The sequence below is a fragment of the Falco rusticolus genome, chromosome 15 (genome assembly GCF_015220075.1).
Source record: "Falco rusticolus isolate bFalRus1 chromosome 15, bFalRus1.pri, whole genome shotgun sequence".
Lineage (NCBI taxonomy): Eukaryota > Metazoa > Chordata > Aves > Falconiformes > Falconidae > Falco > Falco rusticolus.
In genome coordinates this window covers 19,307,769-19,327,775 of record NC_051201.1, presented here as the reverse complement: position 1 = coordinate 19,327,775, position 20,007 = coordinate 19,307,769, and the positions used below count along the sequence as shown (strand labels likewise).

The window sequence follows — 20,007 nt, the reverse complement described above, 5'->3', positions numbered from 1 at the left end:
CTACAAAGTAAAAATAGGTTTATCTTTTTAGGTTTATTTATGATGTATAAATCTGCTTACAGTTTTAGATTTTGTGTATTTTTTTTCTTGGAAGACTCTGGATTATTGAGAAACTTGTCAAGGTATCAAAGCAGCCACACAAATGAGACCACGTTAATTGAAAAGAAAAAAAGCATTGTTTATTCAAACTGCATAGAGCTATTTGAATGTGGCGTGTGATTGCTTTTGAGTCAAACATTGCAAAGACCTGAGGATGGTGGTCCTCAGTAACATCTCCGTTGCCTGGACACTGCAGCCAAACAATATCTGCATATTTAAATCTCCACTGAATGCTCCAGCAGATTATGGCCAGACTGATCTCTCTGATACAACCATGGTGGCAGATTACAAAATTCTCTCTCCTTAGAAAACACTGGTCATAAAGGATCAAAAAGGCAGTGCAGATCCCATTATTTTAATCTCTTACCTAAATTAATACCCACCCAACACTCCTCCACTTTCCATTTTAATCAGCATGACCTAATTAGCAGGTGTAGTGCAATTAAACAAACAAAGTCTGTTGTTTGCTGCTGCCTCTAATCCTGGCAGAGCAATGAGTTGGTGTGCTCCCTGCCAGCTGGTCTGGGTAAGCAGCCGTGACTTTCAGATGTGTGTTGGTAAGTTGTATATTTATGTTAAACTAAATTGTAGATAAACAGCTGTGGTCCTGATTACCCATACATGGTCCCCACCTTCTGTGCCATAAACAAGTGGGATCACACAGGCAAGTTAGTATTTTTTCCCCGTAAGTTCAGTGTCGGCTGGCAGAATAACTGTGAGCTTCTTGGGGTGGGGAGCAGCCCTGAGAGAATGCCTGGCAGTCCCTAGCAGGAGGTGAAACCTGCCAGGAAAACGTAGTCATTCAGATGAAAATGAGTGACAAGAAGTTACATCTTCAGCAACTGTCTAAAATCCTATATCAACTCTGTTCCTAACTGGAGGCTAACAAACATGGCCAGCTGCTGGCTGCCTAGAGGGGTTGCATTCAGTGTTGGATCCAGACTGAATTGGAGAAAACCTGTAGCTCAAGCTGCTGCCTTAGCTTTGACTGTCGCACAGGTAGACTTAGTCACGCTGTTCAGATGATATACAGCTTCACATTGTTGAATTTATATCCTCACTGAGGAGTAGATAAATGGATTATGAGAATATTAGTTTGGGTACTTCTGTAACAGTAATAACCTATCATTATCTAATTATTTTCATTCACAGGTTCTAAACAGCTTGACTAAACTATCTGGAGTTGTAGGCTTTACCCAGTAAAATGAATCTTACAGTTCTCTTGCATGGAGATTTCAGGAAATAAGTGCTCTTCTCTGGGTTTGCCGTATTTATGCCTGGCTCTAAAAGCTACAGCTATGTCGAACAGCAGGTGTTCCCAAACTGGCGCTTAGCATGGCACGGAGCTGAGAGGTGCCCTTGCCAGTGATGCTGTCAGACAGGAAGGTTGCAAGTTACTGATCTTTCCAGTAAAAATGTCTGTAGCAGAGGAAGAAGCATCCTTCAGGTATTGTATCCAAAATATTAACTACCAATCTAAGACAGGAAAACACCCTGCATAAGGTAAAGGTGTATTTGCCAAAAAATATGTCATAAATATCAGGGAAAATTATTTCTAACTGAGGATTACAAGAAGCCTGACAAAATTGACTGCACATTTAAGTTCTTGTGCCAGAAAGTATTCCTGAGGGAAACCTTACTTTTTATGTATCTGATTAATTGACTGAAGTTCACCCAGGAGACTGGAATAAGACCACTACATCAGCAAAATGTAGCAAAGGATATTTGATGACTGCAGTTGGTAAAGCCTGGATTTCACCACCACCCTCATTAAGTCCAGGCGTACCTCATCTAGCCTGGAAATGGTTCAGAGCTTACTCAGAGAAAGGATTTAATCAAGATGTTACACCATTTCCTTCAGAAGGTCCTCCATCCACCTACTGACTAAGCACAGAGGATGCCGAGTTTCTGTAATTTTTATGGCTTCTGATGTGGTATTTCTCCAGTGGAGACTGTGGCGCTGACAACAGACACAGAATGGGTTCACATTCACTACCACTAAGTTCTTTCTTCAGATAGTTAATGGGGCTTGCTGGAAATTATGTGAAATATATTAAGAACATAATCAAAGAAGCCAGGTTAGAGGATCTGTTCTTATCCTGATTTTCATTTTAATGTAGTTGGATAGGTTTCCTTGTCCTTCTGTTTGCATCTCCCAAGGAGGTACCATGATACAGACTGTACCTTCAGAACTGAAGGGTACTGAAGAAGCAGGATGCTGCTCTTGCCATTTTAGGTTTGGGAGTAAGAAAGACACTCAAAAATATAAAATGAGGCATGGTAAATAATTTTACTTCTAGGATTGTAAATAAAAAGCTAATCCCTCTCAGTTTTTCCTAAAATGGAGATTTTACTCAAGATGAGAAATGAACATAACCAGCTGTTCTATGAGAAGAGAATCTTGAAGAAAATGTAGTGTCTATGTAAACCACATCTTGGCCTAGGCTGTGAAATTCAGTTTCCCCAGAGTCAGCAGGGAGCTATGGTGATCTGGAATTTTGATCCAGCCCATTAATGAAACAGGGTCCAGCTGCAACATAGCAATTTGTGTTCTGATGCTGAGTGTTGGGGCTGCTGCGATGGAGGGTGTGAGGGAAAGGCAGCCAGTTAGCATTACCCAAGAATACTACGAGGAAGACAAAGGACAACTGCAGTGTTAAACCAGCTTGTAATTTTCCCCTGAATACACATAATAAATAGGTTGTTCAAAAGAAACAGAGATGAGGGGAGATGTGGATTGCTGTAATTGAATAAAAGCCTGACTGTGTCTGAGAAAACAGATTATTTAAGAGTGGTTAAATGACTATTAGACATGTGGGACCCCACACTCCTCTACCACATGCACTGCCCCCCCATCCCCTGGCTGCTGTGCTGCTAAGGCAAAACCTTGGGTGAATTTGTCTTGTTAAAGGCTGAGGAGTGCCCTTTTTGGGTCAGTTTGTCTGTTTTTCCTAAACTTTCCGCTACAGCTCCCATCTGGAAATTCTCTCTCTACCCTCCCCCAGACCTTCTGTAACCTGGCAAGCTTTCCCAAGATGCACACCAACTCCTAAAGAAAAGTGACCAACTTTCAGACCTCTGTGTCCTAAAATAAGAATAATTTATCTCAATCTTCCTTAAAATGGACTTACTGCTGAAGAAGAGAAATGTCTATAATTTACATGCTAAAATAAGGATAATCCATCTCAATCTCCCCTTAAATGGACTTCCCCATAATGTCATTTTTATGAAGGTCCACAGTGCTAAAATAAGGTTAGATTGCTGTAGAGTTATAGCTATAATTTGCTAATGTCACAGAAATCCAAACTCCTTTTTTTTTTTTTTTTTGTTCCAGATTGAATTTGGAAAAAAAATATTTCTTTAAACCTCTGAGGAGATTTTTTTTTTCTGAAGTCAAAACTAGTCACAATGGCTTCAGAAACTTGAGCCAGCTTTCAATTGTAATTGTCCCTTAAAGCTGTGTTTATGCAATGCACGGCAATCTGGAAAACAAACTTCTGAAAGCTGCAATACATGCATTGAGTGTCTCGACAGCCCCTCACTTCTACTTCATTTAAGTAAAAAAATTAGATGTCGCTTATTTACCCTTCTCCCCACTTACCATTGCAATCTTTTGATTACAGTCACGATGATTTAATGAAATTATTTTGTATGTTCAAACTTAAGAAAAAAAAAAAATACTTTCTTTGCCAGCTTTAAAAATTTTAAGAGAGGAAACATTACTTGGCTGTAGTTTTAACTTTTGAAAGCTGATACCTTTGCTAGCTAGCTAGCACTTCCAGAGATTCCAGGGAGAGAATGCTACAGTCATTCCTTACCCTCAGCTGAAACAAGAAAGAAACATCTGCTTATGAAACAACAATATAAATCTGAAGCAAAGATGAAACCAACACTTACCACTGCTAGTTCTTTGTCTGTTTTGGGAGTGCTGTCTCCGGGAAACTTAATGATTGGTGATGGTGCAGCTAAAGTTTTGCTCAAAAGATATACTTGGATTAATAGAACTTTAAAAGTGAAGCCACAGACAACGTGAGTCTTCATTCTGCCTAAACTTGTGCTCTCCTCTTTGCAAAAAGCTTTTCCCCAACTGCCTGGCCGTTACTTTAGCTGCACAATGTACCAGTTGCTTATCTGAACATCTTAACTCTCTGCACCGTTTTCTCTTTTGCTTGCTCTAGCAATTCCTTTGTATGTTTAAAACATCCAGATGCGCAGTCTCAAGCTACCACAAGAGGAAGTCTGAAAACTAGTGGAAACATGAGAAAAGGGCAGTTACCAGATGTGATTGCTGTGATTTTAAGGTAGCAACAGGAGATACTTATTACTGCTGAAAGAGGCCACATTTTCTCCTCATTTGCATATATGAAAGCATTTAGTTATGCCAGAGAGCAGAAAAAAAAAAGCAAAATCTGACTTAATCTGGAAGATTTAGTGTCCCACATATTTTACATAAAAAAATAAATACATTCCTAAACATTATTTTCCTGGCTAAGTATTTTTATTATTTTTTAGCCCATTTTTTTGCCACAGACATAATAATCTGCTTTAATCATATGTGGTTACACTCCTACGCAGTGCCTTACAGTAAACATTTTGATTATGGATTTTGAGGCAGACCCTGCACAGGCCAGCGCAGCCGAGTGAGGCTTCTTGTCCTGCTCGGGCTCCACAGACCGTAGGTTTGTGTCCATAGGGCTCACCCGCACTTTGTGTGGGCGCTGCTCCCCCCCCGGCCTGTGCAGAACGTGCAGAGCTCTGATTAACATTCTTGTGGCTTGTTTGGGTTCAGAACCAGCTGGAGTCTTTGCCACCAGCAGGCATGGCGTATGACCTTAATCTGCAAGGTGAGAGAGAATTAGGCAGATTCAGCAATAGAAATTATTACCAATAATTAACGTTGAGGGAGTTGTACAAAATTCAGGGTTTGCTTATGATGGGGATTTGGTCCCCTGGTGCAGCTGCCTTAGTCTGAAATTTTGGTGTAAATATGGCCATTGTCGTGGACACTCTTTTTATTGTGCCATTCATAATATTGCCTGCTTTGAGATGTTATTACAAGAGGAACATTTTTGTAGCTGAATATCCCTAATCTAGGGGCTTGGCTCATGACTTTTTAAGATGGGAGGCTGGCAATCCTGCATGAATGCAAACTGTGTTCTGGCCAGCCAAGTGTCTACAGTTTCTATTAAGCGTGAGTCCAGCCATCACGGTCAGCATAAAGGTTGTCACAGATTTCCACTGAATGTTAAATGAAAGTTTCCAGATACGACTCTCGCTTCCAAACAGGGCTGTTAATGAAAGGGAAATGCTTTGCTGGTGTTTGGTGTTTACTCATAATATTTTGATATTCGATTGTAAATAGTTAATATGAACAATTCTTTGATTGATGCTAATATCAAGCTATTTTGCTAACTGCGTCCCCATCATCCATGAACTGAATAGTCTTATGTGAAGGCAAGGATTTCAAAGGGTGAGCTGAGGGATTCAGAGAGAAAGCGTTAGCAGGAGCTTTTTGCTGTCCATATAGTTTCATTGACAACCCAACACAGCAGCTGTATGCACAGCCGTTGGGAGAATCAACCATGGGAAGCAGCACTTAATGCTCGAGAGGGAAAGAGGAGTTACAGGAGCTTTGTACACGAATGCAGCTTTTTTTGTAAGCAAGTAGCTTTTTTTTATGCCCTCTCATTCTCTCATCTATGATTCCAACTTGAGTTACAGTGGACAACTTTCCCCTAACAGTTCAGCTTTGAAATTATATCTTCTTTTCTTTTTTAGCTTTTCCCCATCAGCAAAAAACCACAATCATTTCTGAGAGTTGCCTTAATAAGCGGCAGTTCTGAACATATGATCCAGTTTTTCCACAGCCCTGCACATGGTTGTGGGGAATGACTCTCCTGCTTTGTTTGTGATGACAGCTCATATTTGTGTTTGGCCACGTGAAACTGTGAGAGAACAAAAGCTAAGAAAGCCTTCACTAGACGTACCAAGTTACTCTTAGTGTCTCCTTATTTAAGCAAGTAAAAATATTATGTGCTTTTTCACAAGATTTTGCAGTTATTTCTGTGCTCTGCATTAGGTCAAGGGCTGATGTAAATCTTAAAGCATAGGAACCACATCATTTTTTAAAGAATTTTAATGTAAGTTATTATGGGTTCGTAGCTTTCATTTAGAAGGGTAGTGCAGTGAAGCCACTTAAAGCCACGTGTGTCTTGGCACATTCCTGTTGCACTCAGAAGCCTCACTGACACTTCATGAATGCTCAGTTCTCAGTGTGTCCTACTGAACGTCAAGTCAGAAATGGATGAGGGAGCTTTTGAATGGACTGTGAGGTCCGTGCAGTTTGAAAATCTCACTGTATTTTGTTGCTTGCCTTTGCTGGCAGTGAGGCTAGGTTGAAGTCACCTTCTACATACGTTTCCTCAAAAACATTGGCAAAGCAACAGAAACCATACAGACCTGCAGTGAAGCGCTGATTCTCACCTTGGATTGCAGTTTTGCTGGTAAACTGCTTTCCTGGTATTCCTTCAGCGAGTGAGCAGTTCAGCAAGTTGTGTTCAATTAGGAAATGTAATACATAATGGAATATTGGATTTATGGGTGTGGGGTGAATGGGTAAGGGGCGAACCAATATACTGAGTGTCTGACCGTTCAGTTACAGGGATTCTCTTCCATGAGATCCACGTGATCAGTACCGGCTCACAAGATCCTAGCTAAAGTGCCCACTGTCAGATAAGCAAAGCAAAATACACGCTCGTGGCACTTTGTGAGAGCGGAGTTCTGTTGTATTACGAATAAATTTGGGGTAAAATGTTACTCATCTCCTTATACTTAAAGCTCTGTGGGATCATCCTGTTCTCGATCTGCCACAGAGGTGCTGCTTTCACAGACGAGGAAGGCGGTGGTGCTAAATCCTGAAAGGAGGGAAATTCTGCTGCTGGCAGGCCTCTGCTTTAGCCAGAGGTTGGGCTAGATGGCTTCCTGAGGTCTGTTGCAGCCTGAAATACTCTTGCTGAATTTGAAAAGACATGGTATGATGTGGTTTCTGTTCTCAAACTAGATAAGCTTAAAATCAGGGGGACAGACTGAACCATTTGAACTGATGTGTTTTGACACTGACAGGTTAATGGTTTAACCACTGTTAATGTTTAGTGCATAAACATTCCTCGACACTTTATGCTCTGAAGACATTACCTCTAACATTAATTAGTGACTTCTGAATAGATTCCTGGAAGTTAAAAATTAAGGGAAGAAGCAATACAAAACAAAGAGGAAAAAGTCCCCTGGGGAAGAGAACACAAGGCCATCTGCCAACTTTATGGGAGAGCTGAAACAGTAACCTGGAGCTCCTTTCTCTTACCTTAACACTCACTCCGTAACATATTCTGTCTATGTAGATAGATACTACCTCTGGATCAGCTACAGGAAATGGCCACTTATAACTACAACTACAGCCTTTACTGCCCTTTCACATATTATTTTTTTTTTCGGTGGAAAAAAATCATTTCACTGTTGCGTATAACTTCTACTTGAAATAAAATATTTATTTGATTTATATATTAATCTATCTTTCCTGAGTCAAAAAAGCTCCTCTCTAGTTCGTGTGTTTGTTTCAGGTTAGAACCACTCCATATTGAAAATTTTAAGCCATCTACTTCATGAGCAAGATGCCAGATTTGCTTTTTAAATGCCTACTTTCATGCATTAATAGGAACTGTATGGCAGAAACCACACAGTCTGAGATGGCAAATGCCTCTTTTGAGGACATACTTCAGTAATAACATTAAAAAGGGAATCATGATGTCTTTTGAGCCATAAGCTACATATCTCAGTAGATCTGACTGTGATAAGAGACAGATGCGCGTGTATTAACATGCTGCTTTTATCAAAGGATTTTTCTGTTTCAGAAAATGATTTTTGAACATATTCAGGAGCACTCGGCAGTTTCAGGATTAGACTTCAGATGGTGTCCTGGGTAATTTGCTGACAGAGTAGTCATCCCTCCAGAAATTCACTGTAGCAATTCCTACTGCCACTAATTCCAAAATTTTGTCAAAAGCTGATGATTTCCTGGTGGTTCCAGAGGAATACTTAGGCAGAGTGTCAGTGCGCACAGGCCATGGAAGAATGATGGATTTATTCTTAGTGGAGTTTCATGTTTTAAATTGAAACCTGTTGCTAGGCTGAAGAAATAAATAATCATCAAGACAATTAAGATCTCAAGAAAGCAGCTGATCATCTGATTACAGAGTCAGCTGGCTGTAACTGGGAGCAGTGGGATGTGTGTCTCCAATTAAACTATTGCGGTATGTGTTTATAACCTCTTCTATTTGTTACTTCTAGATTCTGTGCTGTCAATTTAGAGCTTCTAGTTTAGGAAGCAAAACAGAAGTTTGATTAGTGTAAACGGACTTGAATTCATTTTAGCAGGATTCGTGAAAAAAAACCACAGCTACGATGAAAGTTGTCAAAGCTAACGTGGTGTTCTCAGCGTGTTTCCTCTGGAACTACTAAAGGACTGGAAAACCTGAAGCTCAGGGGACTGAAAAGTTTGCCTGGGCTTTGGGAAAGCTGCCCAAGTGACTATCCCAGGTGCGGTTTAGCCAGGCCTTTTGGCTCCTTCTCAGTTTGCCAGGGTTGCCTTGTGACTCATTCTCCTCTGCACAAATCCTGTCCTGTAATCACCCCTGCATCATCGTTCCGGTGCCTTCTTTCTTTCTGTCTGAGGAAGAGAAGTTTGTAAGTAGCAGGAAACCAAAGAGCTTGTGGAAGAAAGCATGGGACTGGACTAAGCGGAGGGATTCTGATGGCTTTTGCCACATGTCTGACTTCAGGGCACTGCAATAGAAAGTGGCAAGGCTACCAGCACGGTGCCAGACTGAAGCCCCACTGAACCTGAGGTGTATATGAATCATTTATCTACTCACAGCTTGCTCTTGGTGGTACCTCTGCTGAAGATGGACCATTTCTACAATAGTATTAATGTACTAAGGGACTACATTCTTTTTGGTGTTTAGTACTGGCAAGACACCAAGCTCCAAGTACCTGCCATTCGGTGTCTGGAACAGAAGTAGTGGGTGTCTGCTGATGGAGACACATGCACCTGTAGGAACAGAGAAAAGCATAATATTAGCAGTTTATCTGTTTTAGTAAAGTTGTCTCCAGGAAGTAATGATTAGTCACAGCAGTCCCTATTTGAGTTTAAAAGGATTAATAACTTCAGTGAGCACTCATTTATATTGCGGGCAAGCGAGCTCATCAAAGACGTTGAAGGGTTGATCCTAAAAGAACATAAGCTTTAAACATCCACATCATTTATTATCTGGATATGCTCTCTGCTTGCTCAGCGACCTAATTCACCATATCTGACCACCACATGAGGGAGTCTCTAAACTGTTTGAAATCAGTGTGTGTGTGTGCGTGCACAGAAGAGTGAGAGTGGGACATTGTACAAAGGGTCAACAGTTGGTACCAGATGTGATTTTTAGCATTTAAGGTAGCGATTATATTTCTGCTTCTGTTTCTCTCTCTTCCCTTCTGTTTTGGGAAGTTAGGTCCTAAGGATGTGAAGTTCTGTTGACACATGGATTTCATTTGTTAGCTTGCTGCTAAATTAGAAATGAATTTTAAGTAAATCTGTTACTCTCAACAAAGCATTTTCCATTGCATTTGTTCATTATGCTTTTGCCTGAACCAAAAATTCCTGCTTGTGTCTTCAGCTGGTACTCATTGGCATTGTAAAGCTTCTGTTGGTGAATTAGTTCAGTAGAAATACACTGAACCGCTTTGGGCAAAACCCCAGGGCAAGTATACATGTGTCACCAGGAGAAACTTTGTGCCTTCTTAACACTGCCAGATAGTGTAAAGAAGGTTAAAACGCAGACTCCTGTGACAAATTTATCTCTTGCCCCTACACATTTTCCTAATGTAATTCTTACCTGTTTTAACTATTTTGATTTCAAGTATCTGGTAGGATAAAGTGGCAGCTGGTGAGTTCTTGTAACTTGAATTTGGTGCATTCTGATTACTCATTGCTGTTGAGCATTCTGCTAGCTAGTTAGTTCAGAAATCATAAAGCCATTGTGAATCTGGTTAGAAACTAATTTCAAACACTTCTGTTTAAAGTTGGTCATTGCCTGCCTGTCACCCCTGAGCTTCAGGCAGAGAGTAGATATAATAAAGAAATACGTGTTTTAGGCATGTGCATTTAGAGACTGATTATAGTAAGTAGCATATACCTGACCTATTAACTGTTAAGGTCACTAATTGAAATGTGTCTTCAGCGAAAATTATGCCAGTAAAATGGAAAGTATAGTGCTTTCACTAAAAATTATGTAGTTTAATAATACGATGGGTGTGAATGGGGAAATATTACTAAATCACCATAAATGGAGCACAATGTAAGGCAATTTCTTATGGTGAAACTGTGAAAATACTTAAAGAAAGAGTTTCTGTACAAGAACAATTAATAACAGAGATCACAAATTGGATAACTAATCTGGAATATTGTGAAAGTGTGTGTTGATAATGTTTTTCCGAATAAGGCTGAAGAACTCCCTTCTAGCTTATAGGGCTGTTGAATTTAAAGGGAATCGGGCTGACCTGTTGGTCAGGATAAGCTGCTCGGGGGAGGAAGAGCTGGAGCAAGGCCGTGGCGATGGCTTCCTCCAGGGCCTTCTTGCTTGTTGGCTGCAGCAGGGCTGGCTGCCCACACCTCCGGGTGGTTCGTGGGGGGAAAACAAGGTTCAAACTGCTCCTCATCAGTGAGGTAGGAAAGTGTCAAGCTTTCACTGTGGAGTAGTAAGAGGAAACCTTTCTTTTGGAAAACGAGTCAAGCTGATGTGGAGTAAGGGTTTGTTAGTTTGGGGTTCTCAGCCCTCTCCGAGGACAGCGCACCTGTAAAGGGCACAGAAGACCTGACATTGTTCCCATGTACACCCAAGCACCCTGCTTAAAACATAAAGAAGTGTCTCAGTTTGTATTATTTCAAAGGAAAACATGACTTCTACTATCTTAGACTTCTCCTTTTTCCTGCCTTTTCACATATTGGCTCTTCCCCTTATTGTCAAACATTCAGTTCCACAGTGATTTGCCCAGCTGGTTGCAACACGTGAAAAACACCTAGCTCTTTGGTGTTCATTTGTATTTCACTTTGTGAAGTGTCTAAAAAAATACATGGGTCTACCTGGAGGGAAAAGGAGGAACATCTGGCCAGTGACTTCTCTGAAAATGAACTGGAACTTGCAGATAAAATGTGCAGAATTTGCCTTTTAAAGAAACCCCACATCACTGATGGCTCAGCAGAAGAATGAAGTCTTGATGCTGCTGTATTTGCTTAAGCTTGGTAAACTCCACGTGATCATTAGTAGCACTGGGGACAGATCCTGCCATCCGTGTTGGTGTTGGCTTGCACTGTATTTTGTCAGTGAGCCTGCTGATCTTTATCAAGGAGCCTTGCACTGGAAGATGTAACGATGATGGGATCTAGCCTTTAGCTTGTAAGGAAGGTAGCCACTACTACACACCTAGTAAAAGCAAGAGCTAAATTGATGTGATTGTGTAATCAGCTCGAAGCCCCACAATACAGAGCTACGGAATTTCTGCTTTTCAAATTTCAGAGACAGACCATAAGGAGGACCTCGCTGAGTGACCCATTTCTCAAATTCTGGGAAGAGGCACATTCCTTACAAGCAGTGCCACACCAAAGCCTGGCTATCCCCCACTGCCGGTCTGTTTGTATTCATGCGAGATCTCTTTGCTGGAGTGATCGGCAAGTGCAATCCTGAACACGTCAGAATAATAGTTCTGCTTGCTTTGCTGCTGCTGCCTTGCAGCTGCTTGTTGATAGGCACTGTACATCTCACTTGCCATTATAGTGTTAGTATTCAGACACTGAGGGGCCTTAATTAATGACTTTGAAGATCTGGTCTTTTATAATTCATGACAGAACTTTAATTAAAATCAAATGTATAGCCACTGAACTAGCAAAGGATTTAAAGTGCGCAGTGTTTGATGGAGACAGTGATTCCCTCTGACCACTGGTGCTCTATGCTGAATGCAAATTCCATTTCATCCCAGCAGTTTCAGAGAACAGAATGGGCTTTTTTTGAAACAGAGAGGTCCCTGTTGTTATAGACTCTGGAAAAATGGTAAGGCCAAGGGACCTAAAGTCATCTGATTCCCCCTCCCACCCCCCTTTTCTCCTTCTAAAATCCTTATGTGTTTTAATGTCTGTATTGGTAGGAAGAAAAAAAAAAGACACACATTTGTATGATGTTAATATACTCATTTATTGTTTGTAGAGATGGTGTGTTAAAATGCTGTGTATCGATCAGGTACTCACTCCAGGACTCTTGTCGAGGTAGTAGGAGACTTCTTATTTCACAGAAAGGGAAACTGAGACAGTTTTCACTCTGACAACATAGGGGAAATTCAGGTATTTTTGAAGAGTTCAGCCTAGTGCAATGATCAATTACATCTTTTTCTGGCCCATGTTATGATAACTGGACTTAAGCAAATATGTAGCAGAATACATTACTATTGATTAAATCTGTTGTGCCAGGGAACAAGGTTTTCTTATGACAGTTGAATTTGTTTCAGTTTATTTGGTCTTACTGTATACCTTGATTCCCCTGAATTTCTTATCAAATATGTTTTTTTATCTAGTGGACTTATACTGCTATCCTGTCACTGCAGTGACTTCCATGAAGTTCTTTGAATGAACATGAAGTCTTGCTGGTTACCCTGCCTTCTCAGGGCAAAGATTCAGAGGACATTCATGGGTTTGATTTTACAGTTGTGGGTTGTATTTTAAGGTTTATCACCTCTTTTCATCTGCTAAGGGATAGGTCTTTCTTTCTGTGGGATAAGTTGATTGTTTGGGATTGCTACAGTTCCCTGTCCTGTGTATGGAGGCCATTCTATGATCATACCATCGGAAAAAACCCAACAAGAATAACTACCTGCTACATATACAAAAGCTAATAAATTAAACAAAATTTACAATTTAATAGAGCTAAGGGAAATTGGTCAATAAGTCACATCAAGATCTTTCAAAAAAATCGCCTTGAGAGGGAGATGAATAATGGAAAAAATTGCATTTGAATAAATTAGTTACTGCAAGCTGGCAAAATTTCAAAAATGTCTTATTTAGTAGCTATAGAAATGGTTTAATAGTAGGAAAATATGATTCACATTTTTTTCAGCAGTTGCTGAAAAATATGCTTGATAAATCTTGACTATCATTCATCCATCTGTAGTTGCCATCTTTACTTTTACAGTGGCAACAATTTCTTAGTTATAAACATAAAAATGTAAATATATCATATAAATGTAAAAGAACTTCCTTGGAAAGGAGACATTACTTGATTTCTTCAGTGGTTGCTTTTGCTAATGTTGCAAAAAGTTTGTTGGTTTTATATTACTAAATTTTCACGTAGTACTTCAACCAGCTGCTAAAACTACAATTTGTAAACTGTTAAAATTGAATTCCTGGGCATAGAATTCCTGGGCATAGTCACGGAGGACTTTTATCTGGAGGTTTTTATTTTGTTTTTATCATCGATTTGCTACAGCAAACTGTTACTCGTATTTGATTATTTAAGGCCGTTCAGCTGGCAGATGTATTTGTGTATGTGCCTTAATAGCACTGGGCTGTTACCGTACATCCAGCCATCATTAGGGCAGCTGGGGCTGGGCTTGGGTCATTTGCAGAATGTGAAACCAAAGTAAATGTCACCTAATTGCAGACTTTCCTCTGGCTGAGCCTTATGTTGTGGCATCATCCTAGAAAAGCTTTGGCTATTTTTCAAGCTCCAGTATGCAGAAGTATGTTCAGTGTCTACACCAAGATTGCTCAGACCGTTACAGGCCCTGCACACGTAGGCCGGAGCTGTTGGAGCAGGCTGCAAAGTAAATCAGACTCACAGCTTTTATTTAGTGGCTTCCTTTGTCTGTAATTAAGTATCAAGGTCAGCGTCTTGGTCCATCAGGAAGATCTCAGGAACAGAATCACACCCTAAGATGCCAAAGAGGAGCAATATCTAAGAGCACCGCGCGAATCCCAAAGGGAAGAAGTGAGGGAAGCCCCCCAGCCCTCGGTGGTTAGGTGGGAGGTATTGAGTTCAAAGGGAAAAGTGAGTTTTCAGAGTGAAAACCTGAACCAGCGGCACCAGCTGCCTGTCCTTTAGCGGTCTGTATTAGTTGTTCATGGGAATGACTGAAGAAAGGCAGCGTTTTAATGGTCAGTGAGAACGTTTCTATAAAGGGATTCAATTCCAACTTTTTGTCTTTCAACGTTTTTATTGCTCTTCCCATGCTTTTTATGAGCCGTTAATTTCTTTCATACTTGACCATTATTAATACAGGGCAAATAAATGGCTAAACTACTTCCAGAGGCAACTTGATGGGCCATACTGCACGTCTACATTTTCCTGTCAGGAAGACTGATTCTAGGGCCATCTGCACAAGTTTTATACTGGTTTTTGTGCCTGATTTTAGGATGATATTAAATAATATTACTGCTGCTGCACACAAAATCCAGATCACGTAGTTCTGTTTCAAGGAATAAAGTGCTTAAGGTTTTCCTCTCAAATCTAAATGGATATTTACTTTGATTTTATTTCTGGATTTCCTCTCCCCTCCCCCTTGCTGTCATGTAATAGGAAAGATCTGAATCAGGAACTGTGATCATAAGCAAATCAATACGTGTTTTCTGATGATAGTAAAATAGAGTGAGAACTTTTGTGTACAGTGATGGATCAGAAGGCATTACTGAAAACATGCCATCTTCTATGGTGCAGCAATGCCTGTGCAGTATTACTACATTTCCCTTATTTTATTTTTTTTTAGCATTACCATCTGTGATGGAGCCATCTGCCTATTTCAGGAAGGGATATACTTTGAAATGCAGCAAGTCCTCTTGCTTTCAGCTCTTCACTTTGAGTGTCTTTGCAGTCTCAACAGTCATAGTTAATTATCTTTTTCTGCTTGATCTCCTGGGTAGCTTTGGGAATGGCAGTCCACGTGTCACCTGAGATGAGACATGGTGTTTTGCCCAGAACAATAGTTTCATTTTGGACACTGCTTTACTGAGTTTTTGTCCACTCTTCTGATGCTTGTACCTGCAGGCTACAAACCTCTCTCAGGTAATTTGCAGATCAGGAATCAGTAACTTTAAAAACCCCCACCTTTCTGTGTTCCCAAGGGGGAGGTAGGACATTTAGACAGAAAAGCCCCAGATTCCCCTCCCAGAATTCACTATTTCAAGAAATATTTGCACGTATGTTGCTCATTAATTCAATCTTACTATGACTTACTTGTAGATTGCTCTGTGCTAAGCTGTTTCCTGGGTACATTAGCTTGTATGCACAGAAACTTAATTTTCATTTGTTTCACTTAAGTTCATCAGGTCTGTCTTTTCAATAAAGCTTTTTAGGGTTCCCCAATGCCATGTGCAGAGCTGGGGCTATGATTGCTTGAGATTTCAAAGTTTTGATGGCGGGGATGGTGGGGGAAGATCATCCTCTGCCTTCTGGATTTCATTCCAGTCAAGGAAACCTGTTGATACTGAAGTCAGACGAGATCCTAATAATCTGTAATGTTGCAGATTATTAACTGCAGCCCTTGTCGCAATGAGTCTATGGCCTAATACAACATCTCAGGAAAACCAGTTGAACTGAGCACTGCTTTTTATATTACTTTCTGGTTTATTGCAGATAGCATGAGAACTGATTCACAGCAGTCGTTTGTTATTGATGTGACTCTACAGATCTGAATCAATGAAATATGCATGGATATAGCTCATTTCACTGCACGCACTCTAGAGGAATTCATGAGTTTATACCTCATAGGTTGCACAAACCTTCTCATACCCTGGATCGATTTTGTGATTGTGTTAAGAAATATAACTACCACTGAGGTGTGAAACAGGAAGACAGCAGAAACCATCAGAGATATTGTTGGCGTATTAGATTCGCATAGTTTTAGGAAATGCACCACACCTGCTAAACCTGTGAAAGAAAACCCAGTCCCTGTAAGGATGGTGAAGGGAAGAATCTGTCTCTTTCCCTCAAACTTCTTAGAGTTGCAATTAGTGCTGCTTTCCCCTCCAAAGCTGGAGCAAGATGTAACAGGGGATATTGCAGTTCTGGATGAAGAGTCAACACTATGATGGGATAGGAAGTTCAGTGGGGTTTTTTTGTTATTTTTGTTTTTTAAACCTGTGTGTACAGATACTACACCATGTCCATTTGGGTGGGATGGCAACCAAATTATTAATATTTTCTTCAAGATTTGGAAGAGAACTTTTTTCAAACCACAGGGTTCAGCTGCCAATTGCTGATTATTCTTGAAAAAACCCTTACAGCCTCAATTTGACAACACACCTGAGCACTTGTTTTTACTCAATAGTCATGTGAAACAAAAGAGATTAGTTTTATGCTTAAATGCCGGATTGGAATGTATTTACTTGAAGAAAATTAAATGCATTTATCATTGCAAAGAATGTAAATTCTATACTGTCAAGTTCTAATAGGCTGAAGTTCAGTCACAAGAATAGCACTACTCATAAACAGTATGAAGAGGAAAGCGGGCATAATAGCAAGAAGAATATTTAATATTTCCGAAGCACCTTTTACCCGATGAGTTTACACAGCTGTGTGCATAAAAATGATCAACGTTTCAACACCTCTGTGAACTAAGCTGAATATCTGCTTTCTCAGATGGGAAAGTCAAAGCACAAAGACTTTGAGTGATTTATCTGCATGAATTGGTAGCAAAGCTAAGAATCAAATTTTGGCTTGACTCAGTCTGCCATGGTATTATTGCTTATCCCAACTATTTCAGTCATTTATACTACACAGAAGTGACAGGCTCTGTCATTCAGCTGGATAAAAATAATTTTAAAATATGATTTCAGCACAGCTCTTACTCAACATTCTCCAAGTTCCTTTTATAAGAAGTTTGCCTTTTTCTGTGCCATGACACCGAGCCTTGGATTTACATTTTACTGCGTTCCTTCTGCTTTCCACTTCCACCAAACAGTAAGTTTGGGCTGGCCTATTGAACTTGTCCAGTGTTAGTATGCTACTATAATAAACGTGTGAGTAGGCAAGGCTATGTGGAAAAATGCTTCCCCTCTTGCTGGCATATAACCCTAGTTGTGAAGTCTGTTACTTGTTTCTCATTCTGAGAGCTATGCAGCAACATATATTTAGAAGAGGTGCAACACGCTACCCTGAAGCATGGGCAGAACCTTTGATCGTGCAACCCAGCCATACTTCTCTCTCTGCCAGCCCCTGCGGGCTAAAGGTGCTGCCCCTCCTCTCTCCCCGTTGTGAGTCGTGAGAATGGGGTTTTTCACACTCCTTTTTGGTGTAGGATCTGCTGCTAAAAAGAATTCTGTTCTCATTAAAAGAATTCTGTTCTCATTATGTAAAGTGGAATTTCTAGATACTAAGGAACATCGCATAACTAAGAACCTTAATATTATGAGTTCTTTACAGCAAAAACACTTGTGTTTTGACCAGGAACTTTTCAGGTGTAATAAAACAAATAGCTGGTGTTTTACTCCTGAAAGTTTTGGTGGTGGACTCTTCTTCTTGTAGACCGTGGAAAGCTGGCCATTCACTTCACTGGGGAACAGGGCAGGGTCCCTTACTTTAAAGGCCTTTAATTGCTTTAAGGTTTAAGTTTTCTGTTGTATAAAAGCCAGATGCTTTTCTTTGTCCAGCTGTCTCTCATACAATGCCCACATGCATATCCTACTTCTAGTTTACATGCTGTAAGTAACTACTTCTTAAATGCCATTACAGTGAGGGAAATGACTATAAAGCAATGGCACTCGCCCCCTAGACCTGTTCACCATATGTCTGACATATCTGCTTACTTAACGGAAACAAGCTTTTATTATTGCTAATAATTAAGAGACAATATAGTTGTGGGAAAGTGAGCTGGTTTTCTGCTCTGTCTGGCACATTAACAGCATCACTCTCGGGTAAATTTCAGTTACCAGATTTTTATTACTGGTGATGATACTTGAGCCCTTAGGATCAGACTTCTGATTCCAGGTTGCATTTGCAGAGCTGGAAGTGCAGGGGGAGAAAAAGTAGAAAAGAAAATCACTCGCTTTGTAAATTGAGTGGAGTTAGCCTGGAAGACATTGAGAGATACTAATGGTTCATTAAAGTGGATTTTCTTCATTTTTAAGTTCAAACAAAGTTGTGGGGGGCAGGAGGGGGGAGAGTTGTTAATGGTGTTTGTGGAAAAAATATGTCAAGGTATGAGAGATACTATGATGGATTGTGGGTCTTTCTTTTTAAAAGCTGTGACATGCTCTTACTCCATTAGCTGTTTTATGATATGCTTCTCCTCCAGGATTTCAGCCTCACCCCATCATCTGGTTGCACGTACCCACTTTTTTTCTGCCCCTCCAGCACACTCTCTAGGGGCACAGCTTGCACTTGGCATTCAGTATAAAACACTGCAACAGCATTTCTGAGTCCCACCATGGTCATGCTGTTTCTTCTTCTGGTCACTTTTCTGGTTACTTTACCAAAAGACTTCTCTATGACTAGCACTTTTTTTTTTTTTTTTTTTTTCAGTTTTTTATTGTTGTTGAAGTCCTAGTACATAATAATTAAGAGATTAATTAGTTCCTGCATGATAAGTTGTTTCTGCAAATGTGGTCAGAACGTGTAGTACCAGCTGTAATGATGAAATCCAAGCTGTGGTGGTTTAACCACTGGCATGTTGGTGATTTAAGTAAAAGACACTTGCTAAGTGGTTGTTTAGGTGAGTCAGGGGCCTCCCATCCCGTGACTTAGCCACATCCCAGACTTCTAAGCAATGTGCACCCACTGTTTCACTCCGATGTGACATTTCCAAAATTACTGCTCCTCTTCCTCAAATGCATGTGTTCCTTGGAGGCTCCAGCCTGTGGGAAGCAGACAGTGTTGCCTGCTTTGCAAAATGCCTGTCCTAGGTCTGAAAACATGGAATCAAATGAACTCGGAGGGGATCTGAGTCATTCCCAGATTCTGGGCTTGCCAGGAAATATCTGCTGTGCCATTGCTGCAGTACGACTTTAATGTACAGAGCTGGATTTGGAAGGCTTGGATTTTGTGGGTGTTTTTTTTTTTTTTTTCTGTCTGGTAATGCAAAACAATTGTCAGTGCCATTTAGCCAGTAAGTTCTGCTGAGATGATGGTGGAAGAGAAGCCAAGCTTGGTGAAGTCTGTCCCAGAGTGTAATACTGGCACCCTAATCTGTGCCTATAATCTGGAGTACAGGAAAGGTTCCATGTTTTACTGGAGATTGCTGCCTGTTCTTCCCTGCACTTTTAGTAGTTAAGTGACCGAGACACAGGGACGACAGTAAGGTGGCAGGCAACAAAGGTGCATTGGGAAATGCCCCCAGCTAGGTATGTGTAGATACCAACAAGAGAGTAGAATGTGAAAACTCACATTTTTTTAAACTGCTCGTAACAATAACAAAGGAAAACCCCACAATGGTGCTGGATGTTTCAAAAACAACCCAGCACAGTTGAGATGTGGTTAGGATAACACCAGGTGCCTTTTGGTTTGGTCTTACTGGCAATATTTGGGAAAGAACTACATGCTTAGTCAACAGGATGATAAAATATCCGTACTCACATGGCTTGTTTGACTTGTAAGAAGCAATTTCTCTCTGGGTGAACTGGAGAGCTACCAGCCCCAGCGTTGCTTTGTGGAGTGGTGAATGTTGGTAATCTCTCAGGAGGTTGGTAATCCTTCCCAAACCGAACATTACAGTGGTGCAGTTGTCCACCTAAGATCCATGTTGTTGTATCCTCACTGTGGTAGGCAAAAAGCAGGGAAACAGCCAGCTTTTTATCCCTTTTATGAAGCTGTGACTTGCAATCTCAGACCA

General features: G+C 40.5%; 1 protein-coding gene and 1 long non-coding RNA gene across 8 annotated transcripts in view; one reads left to right on the top strand and one right to left on the bottom strand.

Annotated features, from left to right (window-relative positions):
* The window catches only part of MMP2 (matrix metallopeptidase 2), a 35,643-nt gene extending 31,316 nt beyond the window's left edge, over window positions 1–4,327 (bottom strand). The window contains exon 1 of the mRNA XM_037409049.1: window positions 3,997–4,327. Coding sequence (XP_037264946.1) covers window positions 3,997–4,140 — 144 coding nt within the window. The 5' untranslated portion in view covers window positions 4,141–4,327. The remainder of the gene's footprint in view (window positions 1–3,996) is intronic.
* Window positions 1–20,007, top strand: part of LOC119157794 — a 786,943-nt gene that overhangs the window by 234,369 nt on the left and 532,567 nt on the right. The gene's annotated exons all lie outside the window — the stretch shown is intronic.